Source organism: Pangasianodon hypophthalmus, chromosome 13 (assembly GCF_027358585.1).
Source record: "Pangasianodon hypophthalmus isolate fPanHyp1 chromosome 13, fPanHyp1.pri, whole genome shotgun sequence".
Taxonomy (NCBI): Eukaryota; Metazoa; Chordata; class Actinopteri; order Siluriformes; family Pangasiidae; genus Pangasianodon; species Pangasianodon hypophthalmus.
Genome location: NC_069722.1, coordinates 10,000,129 through 10,023,916, shown reverse-complemented (window position 1 = coordinate 10,023,916; position 23,788 = coordinate 10,000,129). Strand labels below are relative to the sequence as shown.

The 23,788-nt window shown below is 39.4% G+C and overlaps 2 protein-coding genes across 2 annotated transcripts in view; one reads left to right on the top strand and one right to left on the bottom strand.

Moving 5' to 3' along the window:
* ppp1r9ba (protein phosphatase 1, regulatory subunit 9Ba) overlaps positions 1-9,925 on the top strand; it is a 42,793-nt gene extending 32,868 nt beyond the window's left edge. The window contains exons 6-11 of the mRNA XM_026916517.3: positions 1,830-1,965; positions 5,273-5,416; positions 5,656-5,709; positions 5,822-6,051; positions 7,519-7,615; positions 8,889-9,925. Coding sequence (XP_026772318.1) covers positions 1,830-1,965; positions 5,273-5,416; positions 5,656-5,709; positions 5,822-6,051; positions 7,519-7,615; positions 8,889-8,942 — 715 coding nt within the window. The 3' untranslated portion in view covers positions 8,943-9,925. The remainder of the gene's footprint in view (positions 1-1,829; positions 1,966-5,272; positions 5,417-5,655; positions 5,710-5,821; positions 6,052-7,518; positions 7,616-8,888) is intronic.
* Positions 9,926-12,481: 2,556 nt separating this feature from the next.
* The window catches only part of rapgefl1 (Rap guanine nucleotide exchange factor (GEF)-like 1), a 43,302-nt gene continuing 31,995 nt past the window's right edge, over positions 12,482-23,788 (bottom strand). The window contains exons 12-15 of the mRNA XM_026916700.3: positions 22,405-22,492; positions 20,404-20,468; positions 20,228-20,282; positions 12,482-14,533 (exon numbers count right to left, since the gene is read on the bottom strand). Coding sequence (XP_026772501.1) covers positions 14,409-14,533; positions 20,228-20,282; positions 20,404-20,468; positions 22,405-22,492 — 333 coding nt within the window. The 3' untranslated portion in view covers positions 12,482-14,408. The remainder of the gene's footprint in view (positions 14,534-20,227; positions 20,283-20,403; positions 20,469-22,404; positions 22,493-23,788) is intronic.

Genomic DNA, 23,788 nt, shown 5'->3' with positions numbered 1-23,788 from the left:
TGTGTTATCAGTTATGCATATTCAAAAATTCAACTGCCGCTTTATTTTTGACGGACAACATAGTTTCTGAAAGCTCTTTCACACTCAAAACAAAAAACATAAGTGTTCTTATCAGTATTTTAACCAGTGATGTTCAGGCTTTTTGTAGCCTTTAAAAAATATCAGTCACATTTGCCATGAAAGTCTGTGTATACAAGATGGGACATATAAAAAAATCAATAGATTTGATAGAATTTACGTTGCAAATACTTGAGTTTGTCCACTACCAGTAGGTGTTTTGAGTAATTTTTGTAGTCGAGTACTCAAATGCATAGAAAAAAACAGAACCAGTTTAATAATTATAATTTGACATTTTCCGTTTAAGGCTAGCGAGTGAAAAACAGACATCCGACTGAATAAATTAAATAACCAAACTAGTGTTTTAGACAGAATCCCAAATGGCTTCCTATTCACCGATTATGCTCAGGGGTACCAATAGGTTTGGGCCCTTCAGTTCCAGTAAAGCGAAATTTTAATGCTACAGCATACACAAGCTTTCTATACAATTGTGTGCTTACAAATTTGTGGCAACAGTTTGGAGAAGTCCTACATATGGGTGTGATGGTCAGGTGTCCAGAAAAAAAATTGTTCAAGATTGTTAACTGTGTATACACACTAACACTTCGAGAATATTTTGTTATTTATGAAAGAAAGAAATCCATGATTTAAAAAAATTTAGATGACATATATTTAGACCTTTTCATACATCAGGTGACATGACTTTTTTTGCCAATATTTAGGAAATTGTATGTTCCAGTGGACTTACTTTAGACAACTAACATCAAATGATTTTTGTCTTGAATACCTGAACATTATGAAATTTAAAAAATGGACTGAGGGCATCAGTGTGACTTCATTGCCTTCTGTCCATACATGAACCTGCAGGTTACATTTAACTCCTCCCTGTTTAGTCCTGTTTACCCGTTTACTTTACAATTCACACCCAAGCCCCTTTCCCAAAGTGCACATGAGAAATGGGCTTGGGTGTGAATTGTCAAAAAAGCATGGTGAAACTTTTCAGGTTCCCAATCAGACATGAAAATTTAACCCTTCACTCAAAGACTCTTTCACCTTCCCCCAGCTTCCTTCCGAGTTTTAGCAGTAGTAGCTTCTCGTTGTTACAAATGCCATCTTTATCATATAGCAACACCACCGCTCTGGTCATGTGCTCTGGTGCATACGTCTCATGTGCTTTCCTGCCATAACTGTCTTTTCCTGTATTGCTGCTCAGAGCAGACTCGTCCACTGATTAGTGCATTGCATAGCGAGACTGGAGAGAGGCCAACTGGAACCCTGGGCTATAGATGCCATTTGGCACAGCTGTGGATTAGATTAGATTCATTGCCACTGAATGCAGAAGCAGTGCTTTTGCTGGAAGAGCTACCCCAGGGTAGCAAGTGTACACTTTATGTTGCTGTCTTTCTGTGTCAGTTTAATGCAGTTTAATTGGCCATTAAAAAAATGCCAGGTGGCTGAAATTTCATTGTGGGTTACAAAATAAACACATAGTGTAGACTGGTTTCCACTGTTGTCATATTTCTGACTGTTTTCTCATTGTGTATGCCAAGAAAACAAGCATAAGAGTGACCACAAACAACATTCAGACACAGGACATAAGAAATAACACTGAAAAAGCATTGCAAAACAATTAAAAAACAGGAGCAATCATACTGATGAATTGCTTAAAATCTGATAATGAGATTAATTGCACAAGTCATTCCATGATGATGGGGTGCTAAAGCTAAAAGATGGCTTACTATATTCAGATGTCACCAATGTGTGTATTGCAGGTTTATCATTGGCCGAGAGAAGCCCGGTGAGCAGAGTGAGGTAGCGCAGCTGATCCAGCAGACGTTGGAGCAGGAACGCTGGCAGAGGGAGATGATGGAGCAGCGCTATAACCAGTACATGGAGGAGGATGAAGAGGTTAGGCTTCACACACCCATACAGAAATGTTTCACACACAGCTGGCAAGAGGCTGATATCTTTCTCACTTCCTCAACACAGGGCCAGGTAGTAGCCAGAACAAAGATGGTTTACAGCTAATATTAAACATGTAGAATCCGGAAATTTAATTCAGGTGGAAGTTTAAACTTTTGGGCCACAGCACAGAGAAAGACAGTCAGACAGGAGGAACTCTTCATCATATCATCATATCATCACTTCATTACTTGATCACTGTATTTTCAGTTTGTGTACACAAAGTAAACCCTTTCAGCATGGTTCTAAATGTTGCTATACTAAGGATCTGTCCCAAAGTGTAGCTTCAGGATCTGTATACCCATAACTACAATTTAATTATCATTAAAGCTACTAGTTTCCGCCTGATAAGGACTGTGTGGGTGTGTAAGTGTCAGGTTGCATAATGATTGGCAACGGCTTCTCCTCAGCAACATAACGAGAGTGAAGCTGGAAAAAAAGGTTAGAAAGTGATAAAGTGGATTGTTTCTGCAACCCTTTTATTTTTAGTCACGGGTAACAAATGTCGCAGGATATATTTTTGTAGGGACACAGCTAGCAACATAAATATGGTAAGAGATTTTTTGAGATTTTTTGCCTGCTTGCTTCTTGCATCCAGCTGGTTTAAATAGCAGCTACAGTGATTAAGATAGCATTATACTACAGGAGTGCGTAACTGTGTAGAAGCAGTGCAATTAGTGCTTATTTAAAACGAGCTTTTATTTTGTAATATTTAACTTCCTACTATCACACAGCGAAGCAGAGTGTAAAGGTTAATTAACCAGAGGACTAGATCTTACAGCACATAGACGGTTTACTTGTCGATGGTGACTGCTGAAAATCGTGATTATATCATCGTAGTGCAGCCACTCTGCTAATTCGTTTCACTCTGTCTTGACCACACAAATTATAGGCCTGGAAATCATGTATGCAAAATGCTGGATACAGTTTTAAGTCTGAATGAGTGTGAAATTATTTGGAATTACCTATATTGAAGAAGACGAAAAGAAGTGAAAAGATGAACATCGTTCTTTCCTTTGTATTTGGGATTAAGTTGACATCAGAAGTTACTGCTAATCATAAAAAGCTGTATAATTTGGGAATAATTTGACAGGGGCTTGTAGATGTTTCTGGAGTACTCTTTCATTAGTTTAATTTTGTGCTGGTTATTTGCAGAAAGCAGGTGAGTATTATTGGTCCTGTATTCACACACGGTATTCACACCTTCATCCGTCACACTGGGTTTTCCAGCCAAACCTTCCTCTGCTCCTCCTCCATGTGTGACGCGTTTGGGTGTAAAGCAAGTGGTAAATAATTCAGCAGCGGAGGATGTGCTGTGATCAGGTCGGGTAGGACGTGGGCATGAAAGAGAAAGCTGGCTCTGTGTTTCCTCCACACACAGTGTCTGAGATGATTCAAGATTGTGGCAGTCTCACACTTCCAGAACATTCAGCTCATCTCCTGCCTCATCCACGCAAACCTCTATAAACATCAGTTTTAATGTCCAAAATCAAATGGATGAATGCTATGGACAGATTTTGGGAATTTGACATGAATAACCAGATTAGAGCCCCAGCGAGACAGTATTGTCTTTGTATTTTATCTTTACCCTTTTTTCCCATGAAAGACAACGCATCATTTCTGATTTCTCAAATTAATTGTCGTCAGTGTGCATTTAATCTGAGTAGATACTTATGTAGCTGCAAACAGTGCACGTAGATCTGTGCTATGACACAAATATGTCCTCTCAGATCATTTACATTGACATTTGGCAGATGTTTCATGCAAAGCAAATTAAAGCTAGTCTGTTTTAGTGGAACGCAGTACTTTTGCTCTGTATTTTTGTTCTGAAGTTTCCTAACAGCACTAACATTTAGGCTAGGGGTTTGTAGGAATGGGTTCCTCTTCTTCACAGTGACACAGTGCTGTGACTCAGTCATTGTACATCTGCTGTCTCTATTTGTAGCACGAGTGTATTGTTTAAAGGCCCAGGAATCACTGAAGGTGGAAGCCAGGTTTTGGGACTACAGCAGCTTGTTTGATCAACGAAATTCTTGTAATTGTGAAGAATATAGTGAAGCATGACTCATCTGACTATAACACTTTTTTTTTTTCTCTGTAGGCTGGTGCTAATGGTTTTTGCACCACTGAGCTCTCAAATGTGTGTTCGGCTTTGCAATGAGGGGTTTATGCACTGCAACCCTACTATAACATCCTTCAGTATGTAGTTCTTGATGAACTTTTCTTGCTGTCAGCTGTACTCTTACATTTTTCTTATGCTCTTAAGCCTTTCCCATAGACCTAAATGATGTCTCTGTTCCTGTTGAAACCCAGCCAGTGGAGTAGTCTTTGTGACTGAAGCCGTTACTGAACCATCTTTAAAATGACATAGATCTCATACTTTTGACATCTTGATCCAAAATCGTGGTCACCTTGGCCTGCTCAGTATTTGTGTACACACCAGAGAGCATGGTAGGATGCTTAGTTGTATCAGGCAGTACACCTGTCCAGAAGCGTCTGCACTCATTATGTGTCTCCACCCACTTTGCTTTCGATGGGGTGAGATTCTGTCATGCAAACACTGGGATGTCACCAATTATTCATGTTATGTCCATGCATATTGTGTGCCAAGACCAGCATTAGCCCAATTAGATTTAGATAGATTTTTGAGGTTGTCTGTTATGTTAGTTCTCAGTTTGTTATAAATAAAATGTAAGATATTTGTGTTGCCTGTATTACAGAGATTAGTGCTGCAGTCCAGTGATAATGAGGGTGAAATTTATGACCTTATCTTATGTACAGTTTACCAATATCCAATTGGTGTCTTCAGACACTCTGCCACCTTGTGGCCTTTTATGGAATTGTCACTAATGTTTGACTGCATCACACGCACCCACAATTTGAATTATTTGTAGCAATGTGTGTCTGAAATACCAGGAAATATTACAAGTTTATTGAATCAAAACCTTGGACTGATCTTACAGCTGGCATTGAGGTGAAAATATTGCACAAATTAGAACAGGGTTTTGGACCATAGTCAGTTTCCTCCCCGCTGCTGATTGCCATGGATTATCTGTCATTTTTAATGGTGAGACTATTAAACAGAAGCTGTACTGAAATTCAGTAGTGTTACTGGGTTAATGAATTACCTTTCCACACAAGGGCCAGCCATTTTCTATGAGATTTAGAAAGAACAAACATCATCAGGCTTTTTCTCTTTCTTTCTTTCTGTGTGTGTGTGTGTGTGTGTGTGTGTGTGTGTGTGTGTGTGCAGGCCGGTGAGTATGGCACAGATGAGGATGAGGAGATGAGCCCCATGTTCCCTAATACTATCGAGGTGTTTGACCTGGCTGAGAGTGAGGACATGCTTTCTCCTGTGGAGATGGACCCAGAGAAACTCACCCACAAGTTTAAAGAGGTCAGTGCTGCTGGTGATCATTTGTCTTCCTCTTGTTCTGACCTCACCAAAGAGATTCAGGTTGAGAGAAGAAAATAAAATGTGCAGCTTGTCAGTATATATATATTCAGGTCAAGAGACTATGGTGAATAAAAGGTGCAGTATAGAAAAAAAAATGTGTGTAGTGCATATCAAGAATTCACTTCTAGCATCCATTGTGCGCTCTCTCACATGCATTTGCTCCATCGATCTCTCTCCAGCTCCAGATAAAGCACGCCGTGACCCAGGCTGAGATCCAGCAGCTGAAAAGGAAGGTAAGAACATCACAACTGTTTCAACTTTACAAAAGCTAGCAGATGATAAAAGGTTTTCAGATGACATAGTGAGAGTTTCCACCTTCTTTTTTTTGCTCTTTCTCTTTCGCAGCTGGCTCATGCCGAGCAGGAAAAGCTGCGTTGGAGGATGGAGAAGGCCCAGCTGGAGCAGACCGTGCGAGAGACGAAGGAGCGCATGGAGAAGCTAGAGGGCTACTGGATGGAGGCCCAGAGCCTGTGTCAGGCAGTGGATGAGCACCTTAAAGAGACACAGGCGCAGTACCAGACACTGGAGCGCAAATACAGCAAAGCCAAACGCCTCATCAAAGAGTACCAGCAGAAGTGAGTGGGCAGGGAGTGGAACGACTGCTGTGGGGGAAACGTGATGTGTAATGCCAGGTGGCAGTGGCATGTAGTTAAACATGACTTTGTAGTTTTAAAGTGAAAGATTAGAGAATAATGAAAAAAATGAAACCAGATCCTCTGATGAGCTTTATACTTTTTGTGCAGGTTGTGTGTTCACACAAGGAAACTCAGTGTGATGTAGCATAGTATTTTAACCTGGATAATGAACTATTAATACTGAAAAATTAAAGGTGCACTAGTCAAGATTAGTCAAGATTGAAGCTCTAGTTGGCAAAGTACCACAAAATTGTTAAAAAATGGACTTGCGTCCCATTCACGCCCATGTACACTAATCACACCCCCAGAATCCACAGTGGCCAATGGAGTAAAATTAGCTGAGTGATTCTGTTAGCATTTTATCCTGACCTTAGCTTGATCACTAAGTTCTAACACTCATACTCAGCTCATACTGATTTGCGAGAATGGTCAAGAGTGCCTTTGCTGTCTTGTTTTTCTTTGTAGTGAGCTCCTATCCCATCCAGTTCTTCATCCAACCATCACTACAGGTGTTAGCTAGTCAGCATTGTTAGCTGCACAGAAGCTAACATTATATACATTTCTATGAAGGTGATTTATCTAAAGCATTACCTGACGTGGCTCGCTAAGTGCTAAAAAGGTATCTACTTGATTCGCTATGTAAAAACAGACATTCAGACAGGTCAACGTTTTATACAGATTGTGTTTACATACCTTTCCAGGAGCAACGTGGCTAATTCCATGTCCAGCTTCATCCCCTTTGCTAATAACAAATTCCTCCCTCTTGGAAAAGTGCTACCAACATCTATTCTAATTTTACTGTTTCTTGTCATTAATTTTTTTTTTTTTTTTGCAAGTGTGGCATGACTTTTTGCTTAAAGTAAATCTGGCTGTGCTGTGCGCTTACCGGTGTCTGCCATGTTTTTCTTCTGGACAGACTGAGATGTGGGGGCAGAGTTAAGGGGTGTTGGGGAGTGTCTCAGTATGTTCCAGACTGAATTTTTCCAAACAGATTTTCTCAGACACATAATACACTTGTGCTGATGCCGTTACTTAAAAAAGAATTTTTACTGTGTGCATATTTTTCATATTCATATTCCTTTTTCCTGTTCATATTGTTCTAGAAAGAAAAAGAAGTTAAAATCCACTGTTGCACTGTTTGCACTTAGTGAGCGCAGTATAGGGGCCAGAGCCACCAGAGTGCACTGTGGTGTAAAAGTCAGAACACTGCTGTACTGACAAATGCGAATTAGTACAAAAAAAAGGTTAAACATGACATTTTGGGCATTAAAAAAGGGGTGTTTGTTCATATCAAGGCTGTTTTAGCACAGGCTACTGATATAAGGTACTGTTAAGTGTCAAATGCTAGTCTGTGTAGTCTGTGTGTGGTCAGTAACTGGTGTGTGTGTGTCTGTGTGTGTGATGCAGAGAGATTGAGTATCTGAAGAGGGAGACAGCACAGAGGCGTGCACAGGAGGAATCAGAGGCCGGCCACAAGGAGGAAACAGACAGCCTACAGGAGAAGGTACAATGGAAGTGGAAAAGCAAAGATTCATTTCCTAAGTGACTGCATTAAATTACAGATTCATCTCAAGCAAGCATTAAGGTTTTTTTTTTCCAATAATAAATTAAAGGCCTATGCAAATCAAAGAGATTTTCACCATCCATTAAACAAATAAAATGTATTAGTGTGCATGTGTATCATGGACAGAACAGACTCTTTTTGTGGTAAAAGACAGATCCTATAAAACATTCTGAAGACACTCCGTAGATTATTTTTATCTGAGAAAATCAGTGGAAGAGAAAACGCTACTATTGGATTCCACCGGCTCATTAAAGAGCTAAAACTCAACAGCGTTATCATATTTCAATGTGTAAGTATCTAATGTGTTGCTGATAACGCTGATGCCCCACAGTAGAAAACAAACTCATGAATTACATGGATTTTTTGACCCCATCTTCACTGAACGTAACTGTGATCATTGAATTTTTTAACTGGTCAGTCATATGAAAAAACAAACACAGAAATCAGCCTTTGTTACAATTTTAAAAAGATGCACCGCAACAGAATGGCCTTGTTCTCGGTGTGCTAATTTCAATAGAGGAATTCATTTGTTTAGTATTTTTTATGGTCTGATTTTCTTGCCTGTTAGTTATGTCTGTGTGCAATACTGACTCTTTTTCGTTATTTTTTTAACATGCCCTTGTTGACTTGCCCTTACTATTTTTATTAGCTCACGTTAGGGTGGTTAGATGACCCTTGGATAGGCGAGCATGGGGCAGTGTTATTCCTACCCCACTGAGCCTCTATTCGCACTTGGTGCTGTTCCCATTTTTGTCCACTAGGTTCAGTAGTAACTCTGTGGCACTGAATGGGGCAGTGAGCGTGCTGCCTCACGATTGCTCAACATCTAGAAAGGAGAGCAGGTAATGGAACATCGGCTTATATATGTCCAACTTTTTTTAAATCATTGGTCACTCAAAAGAGGTAATTAGTATTTCAGTGGAATTTAAAAAGAGATGGAGCTAATAAGGATTTTATGAAAATTACCATTTGGTGAACGATCGACATATATGGTGGGGCTCTGCCTCAACTGCCCCTGTGGACAAGTCACCACTGTCAAGTGTGTTCCTATTTTAATATCTGGTCACTTACGTGATGTAGCTGTTATACACTTCTGAGTTACGAGGGGAAGTCATCAAGGGCCTGTTAAAAGAGTATTGAATTCAGGGTCTTAGATTTAACCAAGTGAGTTTTACACATTTAGAAAACTCCATTTTTGCTGTTTCCTCTTTAGATCACAGACTTAGAAACGAAGGTGGGTGCACTCAAGAGCTCTGAGCCCTCCTAAACCTGCACAGGGAGTATAGAGAACGAGGGAGAGAGCAGGAGAAAAGTCTTTCAGCCCTGGCCGTCCCTCCTTCCTGCATGTTTTCCCCTGTGGCATGCAACAATGGACAACCAAATGACTGCAAGAAACATTAAAGGGATGTTACTGGGGGAAAAGGGGCGCGACAGAGAAATCATAATGTCCTGCCAGACGTGTGGCACAGGCCTGCTCACCTCTAGTCTTCATGACAACCCATGTAATGTAGGACGTGTTTTTGCTTTCAAACAGTATTTGAATTTGATTTTTTTTTTCTTTTTTTAATGGCCCTATAAAACATTACACAGCTTAGTCTTGGCAACTCACAGCACATTTGAGTGACACGCCACCTGGACCTGGTGCCAAGCGAACTAAGGAAAAGAAAAATCTGTGCAACAGACTTTTGGTTTTCGCCAATTTTGTTTTTTATTTTTGTTTTTTTTGGGGGTTTTTTGCATCATCTGTGGCAGAATGAGTTGCTGTGGGTTGTACAGCAGTGTCAGAACAGCTGATGGTGTTTGTATATATTCTTCAATGTATTTAAAATGCTTAAGCAATGAGCTGTAGGGGAACAGGGGAAGAGACGGGGTGGAGGAAGTGCTTTGTGGGAGGGGGTAATGCCAGGGTGCAGATGGGTAACAGTAAAAGTGAACGTAAACTAATTTCCCAGTTCTAGACTGGCACAGGTGGAGTTGTGTGTTTCTTTCATGCATTTTTTGTCAAGCAAAATGGCAAACAGGGTGTGAGACTCATGTAAGTTGATGATTTTGATGTACCTTCCAAGACTTACATTTCACACTTTGCTTTCCTCTGGACAGTATTACTGGAAGTGTGTCGTGTGATTCAGGCCTCTGGGTCGCTGTCTCCTGCATTTCCCTCACGCATCAGTCACTATCAGTGTATGAATGACAAAGAGAAGCTGTGTAACAGGAGGCCTTGCATGGTTAATTCTATCTTTTTTTTTTTTTTTTTTAAATCTCTGCTCACCAGATTATTCTTAAAAGTCCAGTAAATGACAGGTTGTGTCAAACTGCAGAGTAATACAACAGTGACACTTCATCTAAAAATTCCAAACAAATGTCCCGCTGTATTAGTTATTTATCTTAAAGCACATGATTGGGTAGTTACTATGCATTATTCTGTAACAGGAAAGGTGTGTAGTTATGAGAGTGAGGAATGTAAGCCCGGACCTGCCTATGGTTCCTGGGAGTTTCAGGGGTTAAACATTATTAGATCAAAAGTAACTCTCTTATCAGTGTAATGATAACCGTACATTTGCAGTCTTTTAGCTTTTTCTGGGATGTTATTGGTGAGCAGCTTTCTTTTTTTTTCCTACTTGACCTCAAGGCAGATTTTATTATTGTATTCAGTCAAACGAATTTGGGAAACTGGAATTTAGATTTTCAGCTTTTAGGTAGACGTTGGCCTTCAATCTGATTTTGGACCAGCGTCCACAGACGAGATCACAGCTCAGTCATAGCATTAAAGGATAAATCTGGTATTTTTGAACAAATATGTGTTTTTCACAGTAAGGGCATGGTGGCAAACTCCAGACGTTTTCTTGCGTGAGGCGCTGTTTAGTCTTTTTTTGTTTTTTTGTTTTTTTTTAATGAAGACGTGTCTGGGAGACTGTCGACCTGCAATTACTTTGAACTGTATGCATTTAGTTCAAACCTCCTGGTGTAATCCTTTAAGGACTGGTGTGGAGATATTCTCTCTGTTTGCAATAAGAAAGAAGCTCTGCTGTTGGTATATGTTTATTCTAAATTTCAGTTAAATGGATTGAACATTGATTCTGGAAAGACAGTATTAGTTTGGGCAGATCGAATGCATTAGCTGTAGTTTCCATGGCTTTCTCATGTATGTAATTTAATTCAATCCATTGCTTCCACTTGCTATGTTTTGTGATGATAAAATGTCTCTTATGATGCAGTATTGAAAGCGACGTCTGGGGTTTTATCCGACCTTTTAACAGATATTTTAGTGATACAACAATTATTACTCTGCAACAATATATAATGGGCTTTGTTATTGTCAGTAGAGTATAAATAGAGTTTTTATGTGTGGAAATAGATCTCGCATCATTCACTTGCTCTGGATCCAATTTGAATTTTGTGCACATATGCAAGAAGAATCGTAACAGAGCACACTGCGATAGTCCAGGGTCTGTATGTATCAAGCGTCCCAGCTCAGCCATGCATAATTTTATTCATCAGTATGACAAGCGGAACTCATCGTAAAGCAGCGCTTTTACTCTTGAGAGGTTTGATACATAAATACAATCCCTGAACTACCTCAGGTCTATTTTTCTTTCCATTTGTTTTTTTTTTTCCTCCCTGCTCTTTTGAATATTTTTGCACATAGACAAATAGAACACCATTCATAACTGGAAAAAAATGTGTAAATGCATTGAGTTCTACATGCTACAGTGGGGTTGATTTGATGACAGTCAGCATGACGTAAGCTTGTCTCTGCTCCAGCTGTGCATCTGTGCCAGTACACCTCCGTATGATCCACTCAGGTTGAATGAGTATCAAGTACATGGACCTATTCCGGAGAACATACAGGACTCATTTTTGCGATCAAGTCCCAGGAGGACACTGGAATTCCATTATTCTCTTTCTGGCACAAGGATTCGTTCCGTGCTCAGTGTGTCGCTGTTTACACAATCAGCAGAACAGAATTAAGTTTGTGTGCTAGAGCATACATGCTCATTTTGGGTCAGCTTTTGCCTTTTGAGAAATGTGATTACTGCAGTAGGACCTGATCCTGTATCAGAATTCCTGATGGATGGGCCAGTAAAGAACAGAGCACTATCAGGACGAAACACAGCAGGACAAGCTACGTGCTGAGTGATTATCAAAGCACTGAAACACTAGTCAAACATTCAGAACTTACATTCCACTCAACTTGCTTTTGCGAACGTTGTAGCCTTCTATGAGGTTCACTTGCTTCTGTGTACAGAGAGGAACTCATTCCTCATGCTGGTGTAAGGGTGTTACTCATTTTAACGTGAACTAAAACTTGACTCCATTCCTTCACCATTGAGGTTTTTTCTTTTTTTATTGCTTTGAGTTGCAACCATATAAATAAGAAAAAAAAGTTCCATTTGAAAGGAGCATCATGTTCATCTTGCATAATTTACTGTCATTAACAATAAATGCAAAAATGTGTTGAATAATGAGAGGAGATGAGAATTTTTTATGAGTGTGTATGGAGTCTCATGCGTCCAATGCATAACAGATATAGCGAATATTTTGTGAAATATTTTGTGTCACAATATCGTTATAAGTCATTCTGGCACTAATCATAAAGACTAAGCAGTTTTGGCATAAAAATCTTGATAAATCTCTTGATAGAGTGTTATTCTTGTCAGGAGATACACTGTGTATGTTTCAGATAAGTGAAAACTTCAGCAGTTAATACTGTAGTATGATGTCTTCACTGAAACAGTTATAATATAGCATGAAATCCACAACCACTGCTAGAAAGTATTTCTAAAACACAAAGTTTGACTCGTGAGCTCATCAGAAGAGGCTTTATTTAAGATTTGTTGGGATAATTTTTTATTTTTTTTTTTTTCGGAGATGGAGGCGGAGCAGCGCCTCCTCCTGACCCGCCTTCCTCTCGCCTCACTGGACACGTCTGAGTTTCAGAGGAGGGCACTGTAAACACGGACTTCTGTACAAAAACCAAAAAAACAACACCCAGAGATTGTAGATTACCCGCTTTAAAAAAAAAAACCAAAACAAAACAATAAAATCCAACTGAAGCGAACACATGCTGTACAATTCCAGTAAATCGCAAAATAGAAAACAAACCAAAAAAAAAAAAAATACAACCAAAGATAATCAACAAAACCATAATATATATATATATACACATCATCTACTACAGCTAGGAACCAAATAAAAACTGCAATGCAACAAAACCAAGAAGAAGATATGCTGTACAGTTCTTTCATCATGAACATTAGACTCTCAATCTGTTTTTAAAATGTACACATACGTTTTTACCCCCTCGGATATACAAAACAAATATTCTCATTGAATGTCCATCTTATTTCTCATACATAAAATAGAGTCTTCATATTTATTTAGCTATTTACATGAACATATGTACACGGAGGCTTTTCAGACAGGCCTCTGCAAAAGGTTCTCAGCAGGAAGAAAATCCTGAGAGAGTCGCATCCGAGACGAGTTAAAGCAGCCAGCAGCGGTTAGACGTTTTCCCTGCGGCCCGTCTGAGAGCAGGGTTGCTTTATAGCTTATGATGGCTCCGTTTAGGGTTAGGCAAGAGATGATGAACTGTGTTTGAGAGCAGTTTAATGGCCATGGCATTGAATACCACATACAGGATGTGAAGTCCAAAAGAAGAATCAGGTAAGAGCTTAATTCATTAGCAGTTAATCAAGCTATCAATTACTGTCTTTATTAGGAGTGAGTTTGGTTTGAATTCTAAGAGAATCTAAGAAAACTGAGATACATAAATACAAATATACTGAAAACTTGCAGATTAACTAAGAGTTTGTAATTTCTGTGACAAACACTCAAGGTGGCTAAAGGCCTCAGCATACTTCATATGGAGACGCTGTTTGGACATCTTCCCTGAACAACATGACCTAACTGCAGAGCAAATGGACTTGTTCGTGCAGAGATGCTCGCCATGTCACACACACGACAACTGGGCGAACATGCTACGCAGCAAAGCCTGCGACTGGAGCATTCGTACACAACAACCAATAAGAAACCACAGAGAGACGGTTTCAACTTCATTCAACCCTGGTCGACGTCGTCTTCGCATTAAACATGCTGAGGCCTTAACTGATAATGCTGCATGAAGGAGCTGGTCTTGGGTTGGCGACTCGTGGTAGGGAGGGTGTGTGTTTAACACAGAGCTGAGGGCTGCGGGGTTACAGTAAGTGCCAAGTGCCTTTGTTGGCTTGCGTAGGAGGGAAGGGAGGAAAAAGTAGAGACATATTAAAGTCCACGAGGTCAGATTGTCTCATGTTTTAGTTGGGGGGTTTTTTGTGTGAGGTAAAAGAGGTGAAGTCAGGTCCATAAGCATCCAGAAGAAATGTAGTGTGATCCCATCACATTCGCTTCAGTTCCACTGATGGCAGTGCAAACTGGACAGATCTCACAAACAATAGTGAAAACCAAAGAAAAAACTAAGTAATATATAGAAAAAAATCTGAGAAAAGCCTCTGTGGAACTGATCGAAGGTCTTCACTGAGTGAAATAAACACTGAAATGTTGCAGACGTGTGAATAAGCGTGCTGTATAACATTTAACTCTGTCCCAAAGTACAGACTCGAGAAGCAGGAGTTCCTCCTGTATATCCTGACCGATTTCACTACTCTTCCAGCAGTCCAGCTGTGATGGAGAAGCAGAAAGGTTTGTTATGAGGAGGGAGGGGTCTGAATGGCAGGATGGGAGATGATTAGCCCTGTTACATATCTTTGGGCTCGAGCTTGCAGGACATTTCGAAAAGCAGGTTCTGATTGTCGATGACCTGCAACTGGCGCACGTACGCCTTGGTCTGGAGGTGGGAGGGAGACGGCTCGGCTTCCATCACTATGAGGGAGACAGAGAGAGAACAGATGCAGCAATTCAGACTAAACTGACAAATTCCGTTTAAATATTGTGTTTGAATTTTAATTACTTACAACATTTAGTATTCGAGTGTATCTGAATATTAATGAGCCAAAAGTTTTAGACAGAAAAAACTGAATTTTGAATCAGAAAAACCACCGGAGGTGAAAACTGTATTGCTTAATTAAGCAAAGCAAAGTTAAAATTATATCATTAACTTCTTTGTTTCATGCTCACTGTTTCTATTTACCCCAGTAGTGTTTTATATCACTGATATTTATCTTGATTTTACATGTTTTATATGTATTTACATGACACATACATAAGCCATTCATAAGAACTGACAGGAAGCTACATAACCATCTATAAAGCCTTTTCCAACAGGCAGCAGCTGTAATAAAGACTGTGTTTGTCAGTTTTGAGGTCAAGCTGATGTGTCATCATAATGTTTACACTTTATAACATGGCTACATAGTGAAGGCTTTGACAGTGACAATCATTACACAATGTATATGTTCTAAAGCAGAAATATGAAATTCACTTGAGGTGTTTAAGAAAACCTATGACAATGGCATGACACTATTTTCTCTAACCCTAAGCCAACCTGAGTTTGGTTTTGATGTTTGACATCATCACCATTACATCACTCTGACATACAGGCAGTGCACTGAGCTACAACGGCAGTTGTCATGGGCCCGTTAATACCAATCAATCGTCGCTTGAATGCCACAGCCTATTTGAGTATTGCTGCTGACCATGTGCATCCCTTCATGGCCACAGTCTTCTAATGGCTGCTTCCAGCATGATAATGCACCATGTCACAAAAAATCAAAAGTCATCTCAAACTGGTTTCATGAACATGACCAATGAGTTCAGTGTTCTTCAGTGGAATTCCCAGTCACTGTATCTGAATTTGCGATATGGTAGAACGGGAAGTTCACAGCATGAAAGTGCATCTGAAAAATCTGCAGGAATTTCCTGATGCAATCATGTCAACATGGACCAGAATCTCAGAGCAATGAATTGAGGCTGTTTTGAGAACAAAGGGAGGCCCTACCCAGTATTAGTATAGTGTTCCTAATAAAGTGCTCAATGAGTATGTGAAAATGTCACATACTACACTTTTATTCAAAGCTTTTTTCCTGCACTATGCAACATCTGGTCAAAACATTTAGAAAATGTTATGCTAGACTTAGGTGACTAAAAGCATAACATGGGATCTTAAAGTGATTTTTTTGCTTTTAAATAATATTTGAACAATTCCAAGAAATTTGTTCTGACAACCCTAAAAGAAATATGATCATACATGTATACAATGATTTCTCAGACACCTCAGGAGAGTCTGAGCCTGACCTCTAGAACACTGACAGAGATGGTTCAAGATAATTAGACTGAAATTGGTACCAGATCATCAGCAGTGACAATACTTCATTCTGGAGTAATGCATCTGCAACTGACCTAAAATACTCAATCCCACCACAAGGTGGCCACATTGATATAAAATCTCTTAACCCCTTGCACCAACACTCACAGGTCCATTTGACTGCAGGAGTTCAGCATCCGTTGCTAAGACACACTTAGAGAAAGAGAGAGTAGGAGAGAGAGAATGTGTTGTGCCTGAGAGGAAAGAAGAGCTATGAATAGCTACACATTGTCCTCTCTCATCTCCAAAAAACTCGTGCAATTCCCCTGTTCATTCACAGCCTGTCAGACTTTTAGTTCTGTTTTTCACTGATCCTGGACCAGCGTCCCTCGACCAAAATCCTAACCAAAAAATCATTCCAAAACGTTTTCTTTTTTTTTTTTTTTTTTTTAAAGACTAATAAGCACAAGTGCCGTTTCAAGCCACTCCACAAACAGCATATGCTCTTCTCCTTCTTTGTTTCTGGACAGGAAGTGCACATTAGATGTGATTACAGCGCTATTAACGCCTACATCTGACTCACATTTGAAAGTTCAAACCCATTGAGGTGGACACAGAACTCAGATGTGCTGCAGTTTGCTCGAAATGCCAGCGGCCATGATGGGAGGCTTTGGACCACTGTAACTGATGTCCTTTGACATCCTCGCATCAATAATGTCATCAGAGGATGCTGAAAATGTCATTACAGGTAGGCTAGTATGCGCAGTAGCAATCTCACAGAATGGCTGGAATGCACTGCCCTGCACAGTCTCAGGTTCGTCCCTGCTCCTGATTAGGTGTGTCACTTAGTCATGTAGTCACGTGTCACGTTTTCACAATTAGTCGGCATATTCAGATGGTTATGGTCACTGCTGCAAATTAAAATACCAATGCCAATTTCCACCTATTATACTGTTCATCAAATTCCTTAGTCCAGTGGTTCTCATTCCTGTCATGTCTGGCTGCAACTCCCCAAAAATGAAAACTGAATTTAGCAATCTCCTCCCTCTGAACTCCCCCTAAATCATGCTAACATAACCTCCGTGCCTTTGCGCAGGGGACACGACTGCACTAAAAACACTTCGGCTGTGTAATCTGCTACTGCTGTAAACATGTTTCTTTGCTGCCTCCACTCTCACCACTAGAATGCTTGTAATTTTATCATAAACAATGGCTATCAAACATGGAATTGCTGATCATAAATAAACTATTAGCTATTTTTGGTTAGGCGGTGCTGCACACTGCCACATTTTTCTTGTTTATTTATTTACTTATTTATTTCTTTGTTTCTTTGTGTGCCAACTTTCCTCACAGCCTCTTTCAGTTCAACAGTGTGATATACACTGAGGGTGTAAGAAGTTTACAGAAAAAAATAACGTTCTTAAAACTAAAATAAGAACAATTAGGCGATAGGATTGTTTTGTTTCCTTTCGGAAACAAAAGTGCAAAGAGATTTTTGTTTTAATTTTTGATATTTTATTTTTTTTAAAAAACATAATAAATTTTTCCTTCAATTTACTGTGAAGATTTCAGTCAGTAGCACCCTACTCCTGACACACCAGAACTGGTTCATTGGCTCTATCGAGAGCAGGAAATAACCTGCCATAAGCAGAACTAACATGATACATGTAAAACAACATGCAAGGTAATACTTCACAAGACCTTTAACAACCAATAGGAGACTAGCCTGAAGCTTATTACGAGAATGAACAAACAGGCTTGATTTCTACACCAGACTGGAAGCGACTGTCTGTATAATTCAGCGGCAATCCCCTTAACGCAAACCAATAAGTGTAATCCACTCAAGGGGATGAAGTGGAAAAAGCACTCCAATGATTAAGCCAGAAGAACACGCTTCAGTCAGAGGGACAAGGTTCTGATAAATGTCATATTTCAGCTTCTCATACAGACCTGATCCTAGAAAACAGATTCCTTACAGAAAAACATGTTTCACATATTCACATATGGAGAGTTTCATTAATAAAGTACTATATGTGGACCTTTTTTTTGGAGAAAAAGATCTTAACATGATAAAGAGCATTTATTTAAGTAAATATTACACTTGATTTCTAGTAGTGTAGTTTTTGTGAAATACATTATATAGGATACAGACAAGGACAGACAGGATCCAGTTCAGTGCAACACAAAAGGTAATAATTTGTGTAGTCTTCATCGAATGCTGCTTTCTACCACGGCGGACCTATTTGCTCTTCTGCCAGACTCTTACTCGTGAGTTTTATTAAACCAAGCAGGTGCAATAACTCGAATCCTCAAATATGATTTGTGAACATTTCATTGCATGTCTCTGATTAACTGGCTGTGTGACTTAGAACACTACACTGCGTAAACTGATCTCTGAATGAACTCGGTCATCTTGGACATTAGCTATCTGGATTAGGAAGGTGATTTGGGGAAATGAGTTACATTCCTTTCATTCAAAACACCTGAGAATTAAGGTTAAAAGATTTGAACGATCAGAAAACAGTGAGGCTTCCACCCACATGCTTTTATTAAAATTTAGTATTTACTCAGAAATATCACCATTTTTTAAATGTCTGGTCAAAGCAGAAAATCATTTTAAATAAGTGACGAAAGAAAGTTGATTGATATACCTTATTTTGCTTATTTTTGTCTAAATATGCTTTTCTGAAATATAGTGGATATCATGAAATCTTTTTAAAATTAAATTAAAAAAAAAATAAATAAATTTAATTGCAACCTGCCTGGAAGCAGCTTATTTGGTTACATTTTTTGTACTTAATCTTTAAAATTGTGAAATGTAAATAAATAAATAAATAAATAAACCATTTTTTTCTCCTTTTCAGTACTAAATATTTTTTCATGCTTTTCATAAATAAAAACCTTTTTATATAAAATAGACATACAAGTCATCAAAAAGTTTTTTAAGGCATCACAACAGTTTTGCTGGCAGTTTGAGAGAAATTCTGTCTATTCTGATACATACTGTGTAGCGTAGAAATGCCTTTGAGAATCCTCTACTTAACCACAGCTACGTGCCAATGATTTCCCCTTTTTCTTTAAAATGTCATAATCTGATATACTATAACCACTAGTGACTATGAAACAGAACTATGACTTACAAAGTGCTGACACTGACGGCTCATTCCATCAGTGTACTTTGTTACTATAGTAGGGATAACACATTAAAATGAGTGCATTAATTAATCAGAATATTAATTAATAATAATAATTAATAATGAATAAATAATATTAAATTATAAACATGTGACTGGCCTTGCAGGTGGCACTAATCAGAGCCTTGCTGTTACAGAAAATTAATCAGGATGTTCTGACCAATCAGAATCCAGAATTCAACAGTTCTGTAGTAAAGGGTTGTGATAAATAGTGACAGGTTTTCAAGTATATAATGACCAAGGCAGCATTTATAGGATTCTCTCTAAAGCTTATATTGTGCAGCTCAGAATATTTGCATTAAAAAAAAAGAAGCACACCATTCATATTTTTATTTCCTTTTTGGAAATCTGTTTATCTGTTTCATTTGTGAACAGTTTGACGAAACTAAGACAAGCTTCACTGAATGAAAGGAAATACTGGGTGTGGAGGTATAAAGTGTGATTATAGTATATCAGGCTGAGTTACACTGTGCTTTAGCAGCACGCGACGAGTTTCAACATTATTGCCTGAGGTGATGTCATGGTTGCCATGGTGCCTCGGCTATTGTTTGTCTGATTGGTTTGATTTTAAATGAAAATATGTGAGCGGTAAATGAAGGTGCTGGAAGCCACACAGCTGCTGCACACAAAAACTGACTCTTTCATGCTTATCACGGAGGGGTTGCCTATTACTAAACCCCTACAGTAATGTTACACAATAAACTGTAAATTGTTTTCTGATCAGAATCACACACACACACACACACACACACACACAAACCAGACCTTGCAGTAACACGTGCACTAAAAGCAATTGATTCTATTATGTCAGATGTGCGTAATAGGTGTGTGTGTCTGTGTTTTGAAGTGCTGCTTGCTGTTTTGCCGGCCCTCAGGGCTGTGCTGTTCTAAACAGATGGGATGTGGCAGGGTGGAGCAGAGCTCCCCCAAAATTAATCCACTCAGACAGGTGTGTGTCCGAGCATGTGTGCATGTTGTGGGTGGAGCTGTGTCCTGCTTTTTTCAGTAATCCTTTTCGACAAGTTGGTTTCTGTCTCTGAGTGTGTGTGTGTGTGTGTGTTTGTGTGTGTGTGCGAGAGAGAGAGAGAGAGAGAGAGATACATTCTTGGATTACCCTACCTAGCTGAGTACTCCTGTACCGCCTGATGCTCCTCACCATTTCTGCAACTTTATGCTGACAGAAAAAGAAAAAAAAAAACGGGACACCTTGAAATTTCTGAAAAAAAGTCATGACACATGACTCACTACAGATCTGCTGGCAATACAACAGGGTATGCACGTGCATTGTTACTCACCATCTTCTCAAAATTAACCAATTCCCCATGGAAGGTTTTACAGCTCTCATGAAGGAAAGTCAGATCTACAAATAGAAAAAAAGAGGAAAAAAAGACAAAGGGACACGGTTAAAGCATGGCAATGCAATGACAGGTCAGCATGTGTCACCTGCTCTCCTGGTTCGCACACATCAGATGAAAAAGTACAAACAGAGTAAAGACACGCAACATTCCATGATCAGCTCTGTCTCTTCCACTCCACTGCATTATGATGCAGAGAAGGCCAGATGAACATGCTGGGACAAGCCAATGCATACCACCAGGAGCGAATATCTGAATACAGGTGATTCATTACAGAGAGTAATACAGAGACAGACAGAGGGGTTGTTTAGGTCATCCTCAGATAACCTCACCACTCTGCATGGCTTCAGCAGTCTGGAGCTGGTAAACAGGCATTAAAAATGCAACACTGAGGCACAAAGATAACCTCAGCAATTTCCCAAAGGGCCCAAATATCTGGAACAGCCACTAATAATTTATCAACTGAAGAAACTGAATGATGAACAGTAGAGTGAGACTCTATAAAGTTACAAAATATTTCTGTTAATAAAAGACTGTTTAATATGGTGATGTAGTGTGAAAGTCTGGGATCACCATACCTTACTGAGAACTACTAAAATATAAATAGTTATATAAATAGTTTGGTCACTTGGGCTATGCACCACAACATGCCGTGGTGAACTTCAAAACATTCGGCACCCTTAGAAAATGAGGGAGAATGACCTTAACTGTAAATAACAGCGCTGAGCCTCTTACTATAATGTCTAACAAGGTTGAAGACCTGTGTAGAGGCATCTTGGTCTCCTCCATTAAGAACAACGTCAATCAATGTGTGTAATGTTTGTCACACTCATATCTGCCTGTACTCTTGAAGGGCGCAAGGGGTTAAGATTATAAAAAAAATAAATAAATAAATAAAAAACATTTTTTCAAAAATGGTTGATTACTGAGCCAATCTCCAGCACACTCTTGCAAGGAAAAACCTCAAATAATTGAAATGTACAATTCCACCAACTCTATTGATTTGTTATGTGTCATAACACAAATGTGTGCATTCCAAAAAATAGCAATTAAAGGCAGCAAGTTTGAATGACACAAAGTCTGAACGTGAGCGGTATGTGAATAAAATCTCGGATTTCAAGAGTGAAAAGACGGAAAACTCAGACGCAGCATTTAATTATGTACCGTCATCAACAGGCAGACTTAAAAGGTTACCTGGAAGTTACAATAACATGGTGAAAGAATGAGTAGTACCCAGACATCAAAACAATAATATTTAGATAATAACAGATGCAAGAATGTTTTTAACTAGTGTTATGTCTGCAGCACTTCTGTCAATGCTGAGCTCATATCAGAGTCTGATAGTAAAGCTGAACTGACAGGGTTCTGGAGGAGAGTCAAAAGGAGCTGAAGGGGAGGTGAAACAAGTAAGAGGCAGAGCAGCAGTCAGACTGGACAGGAAAGAGGAATAAGCAGGAAGGGTTTTGCTCAATGCATGACTTCCTGGAGGCATGACTGCTGATTATTCTGTTTTCCAAAAATCTGTAATAGCACAGCGTGTGTGGGACTGTGTGTGTGTGTGTGTGTGTGTGTGTGTGTGTGTGTGTTTTGCAGTAAGAGTGGACATCGTAAGGAGAAAGGTGTTAGCACAGAGTCAGTGTCAGACCCAGCAGGAAGTGTGCTCTGAGTCTGGCTTGCACAGTGTGTGGAGAACCAAAAGGTGTTAATTAGCCCAGCTGGGTGCTTGGGTTGCTTTTTAATCAGGCAGTGGCAGGGCCGCCTCAGCAGGACAAAGCTTTATAGTAGCACATCTGGACAACAGCTGCTTCTGGACGATGTGTATGCATAATGTGTTTGTGTGGTTCACACCATGTACAGTAATGTTTATGAGGTGTATGTGTAGATATGCGTACAGATGTCAGTTATGTCGATGTATGAGGATGTGTGTTTTCAGAGTCTCACCTTTGAGCAGTAGTGGGGTGAAGGGGATGAGTGGAGCCCTCAGACTGGCTAAGAGGTCCCTGTATGACTTGTGGTTCCTGGAGGGATCCTGAATAACACACAAACACACACACACACACACAGAGACATAGAGTTTACAAATGAGCTAGATTTCTAATCTATTGCTGTGTGAACTCAATACAGTGCATGACTATCAGATCAGGTATCACTATACAAATACTATTCAAATTTTCATAATTTTCACTGATGTATTCAAAGGTAAAAATCCACATTCAAATATTTAAGATTATACATTCCATTTTTAGTTGAAGTCTATCAACCAATAAACCTTAATCACAACACTTGTTGGTTGATAAAAAGAAGAAGAACATGCATGTCACAGTTTGGTTTCACATGTGCGTGACTCTGGGAAGAGTAGCCAGGCGTTGCTGTGGCTGGATTCTGGCAAACAGCCAAAAATTACGAAGAATAGGTTTGGGCCAGAATAGATTTTTTTCTGCCTAATAAGATAATTCGACTCCTCAAATTTAAGAAAATACAAATATATTTCACCAAAATGAGGCGGTATTTTTTTTGGTTACCACAAAAATGTTTCACTAAATATGTTTCATCAAAACATTCAATTTTTTCAATTTTCTTTTTAATTTTGCCTTGGGTGTCTAGCTGCAAAGACAGTGATGGGTAAGTAAACCTTGTCTAAATGTCTAAAACATTGCTAATTAAGTGTGTTTTTTACCATACAGTGAACGTCATGCTTTGATCAAGGCGATGTATAGCTACGTGCCTTACGGAAACAGAAACAAGCATAATCCATTCAGTTTGTACTCAGTTACGGGCCGTGAAAATGCCTGCGATGCTCCTGCACTGCAGAAAGTGGTAAATTTTAGAACTTTGAGATACAATATATGGTCAAACATTTGTGGACACCTGACCATCACACCCATATGTGGGCGTTCCCAAACTGTTGGCATAAAATTGGATGTGCACAATTGTGTAGAATGTCTTTGTTTGCTGTAGCATTACAGTTTCCCTTCACTGGAACTCAGGGGCCCAAACCTGTTCCAGCATTACAATGCCCCTGTGCAAAATGCAAGGTTCATAAGAGACGGTCTGATGAGTTTGGTGTGGAAAACTCCAGTGGCCTGCAGAGCCCTGACCTCAACCCCACTAAACACCTTCAGGATGAATTGAAACGTCAATTGCCAGGCCTCGTCCAACATCAGTGCCTGACCCCACAATTGCCCTTTTGAATATATGGGCAAAAATTCCTACAGACACCCTCCACAATCTTGCAGAAACTCCGTATTATTGCCTATGGTTTTGGAATGTGATGTCCAACTAGCTCATATACAGTAGGTGTGATGGCCAGATGTCTACATACTTT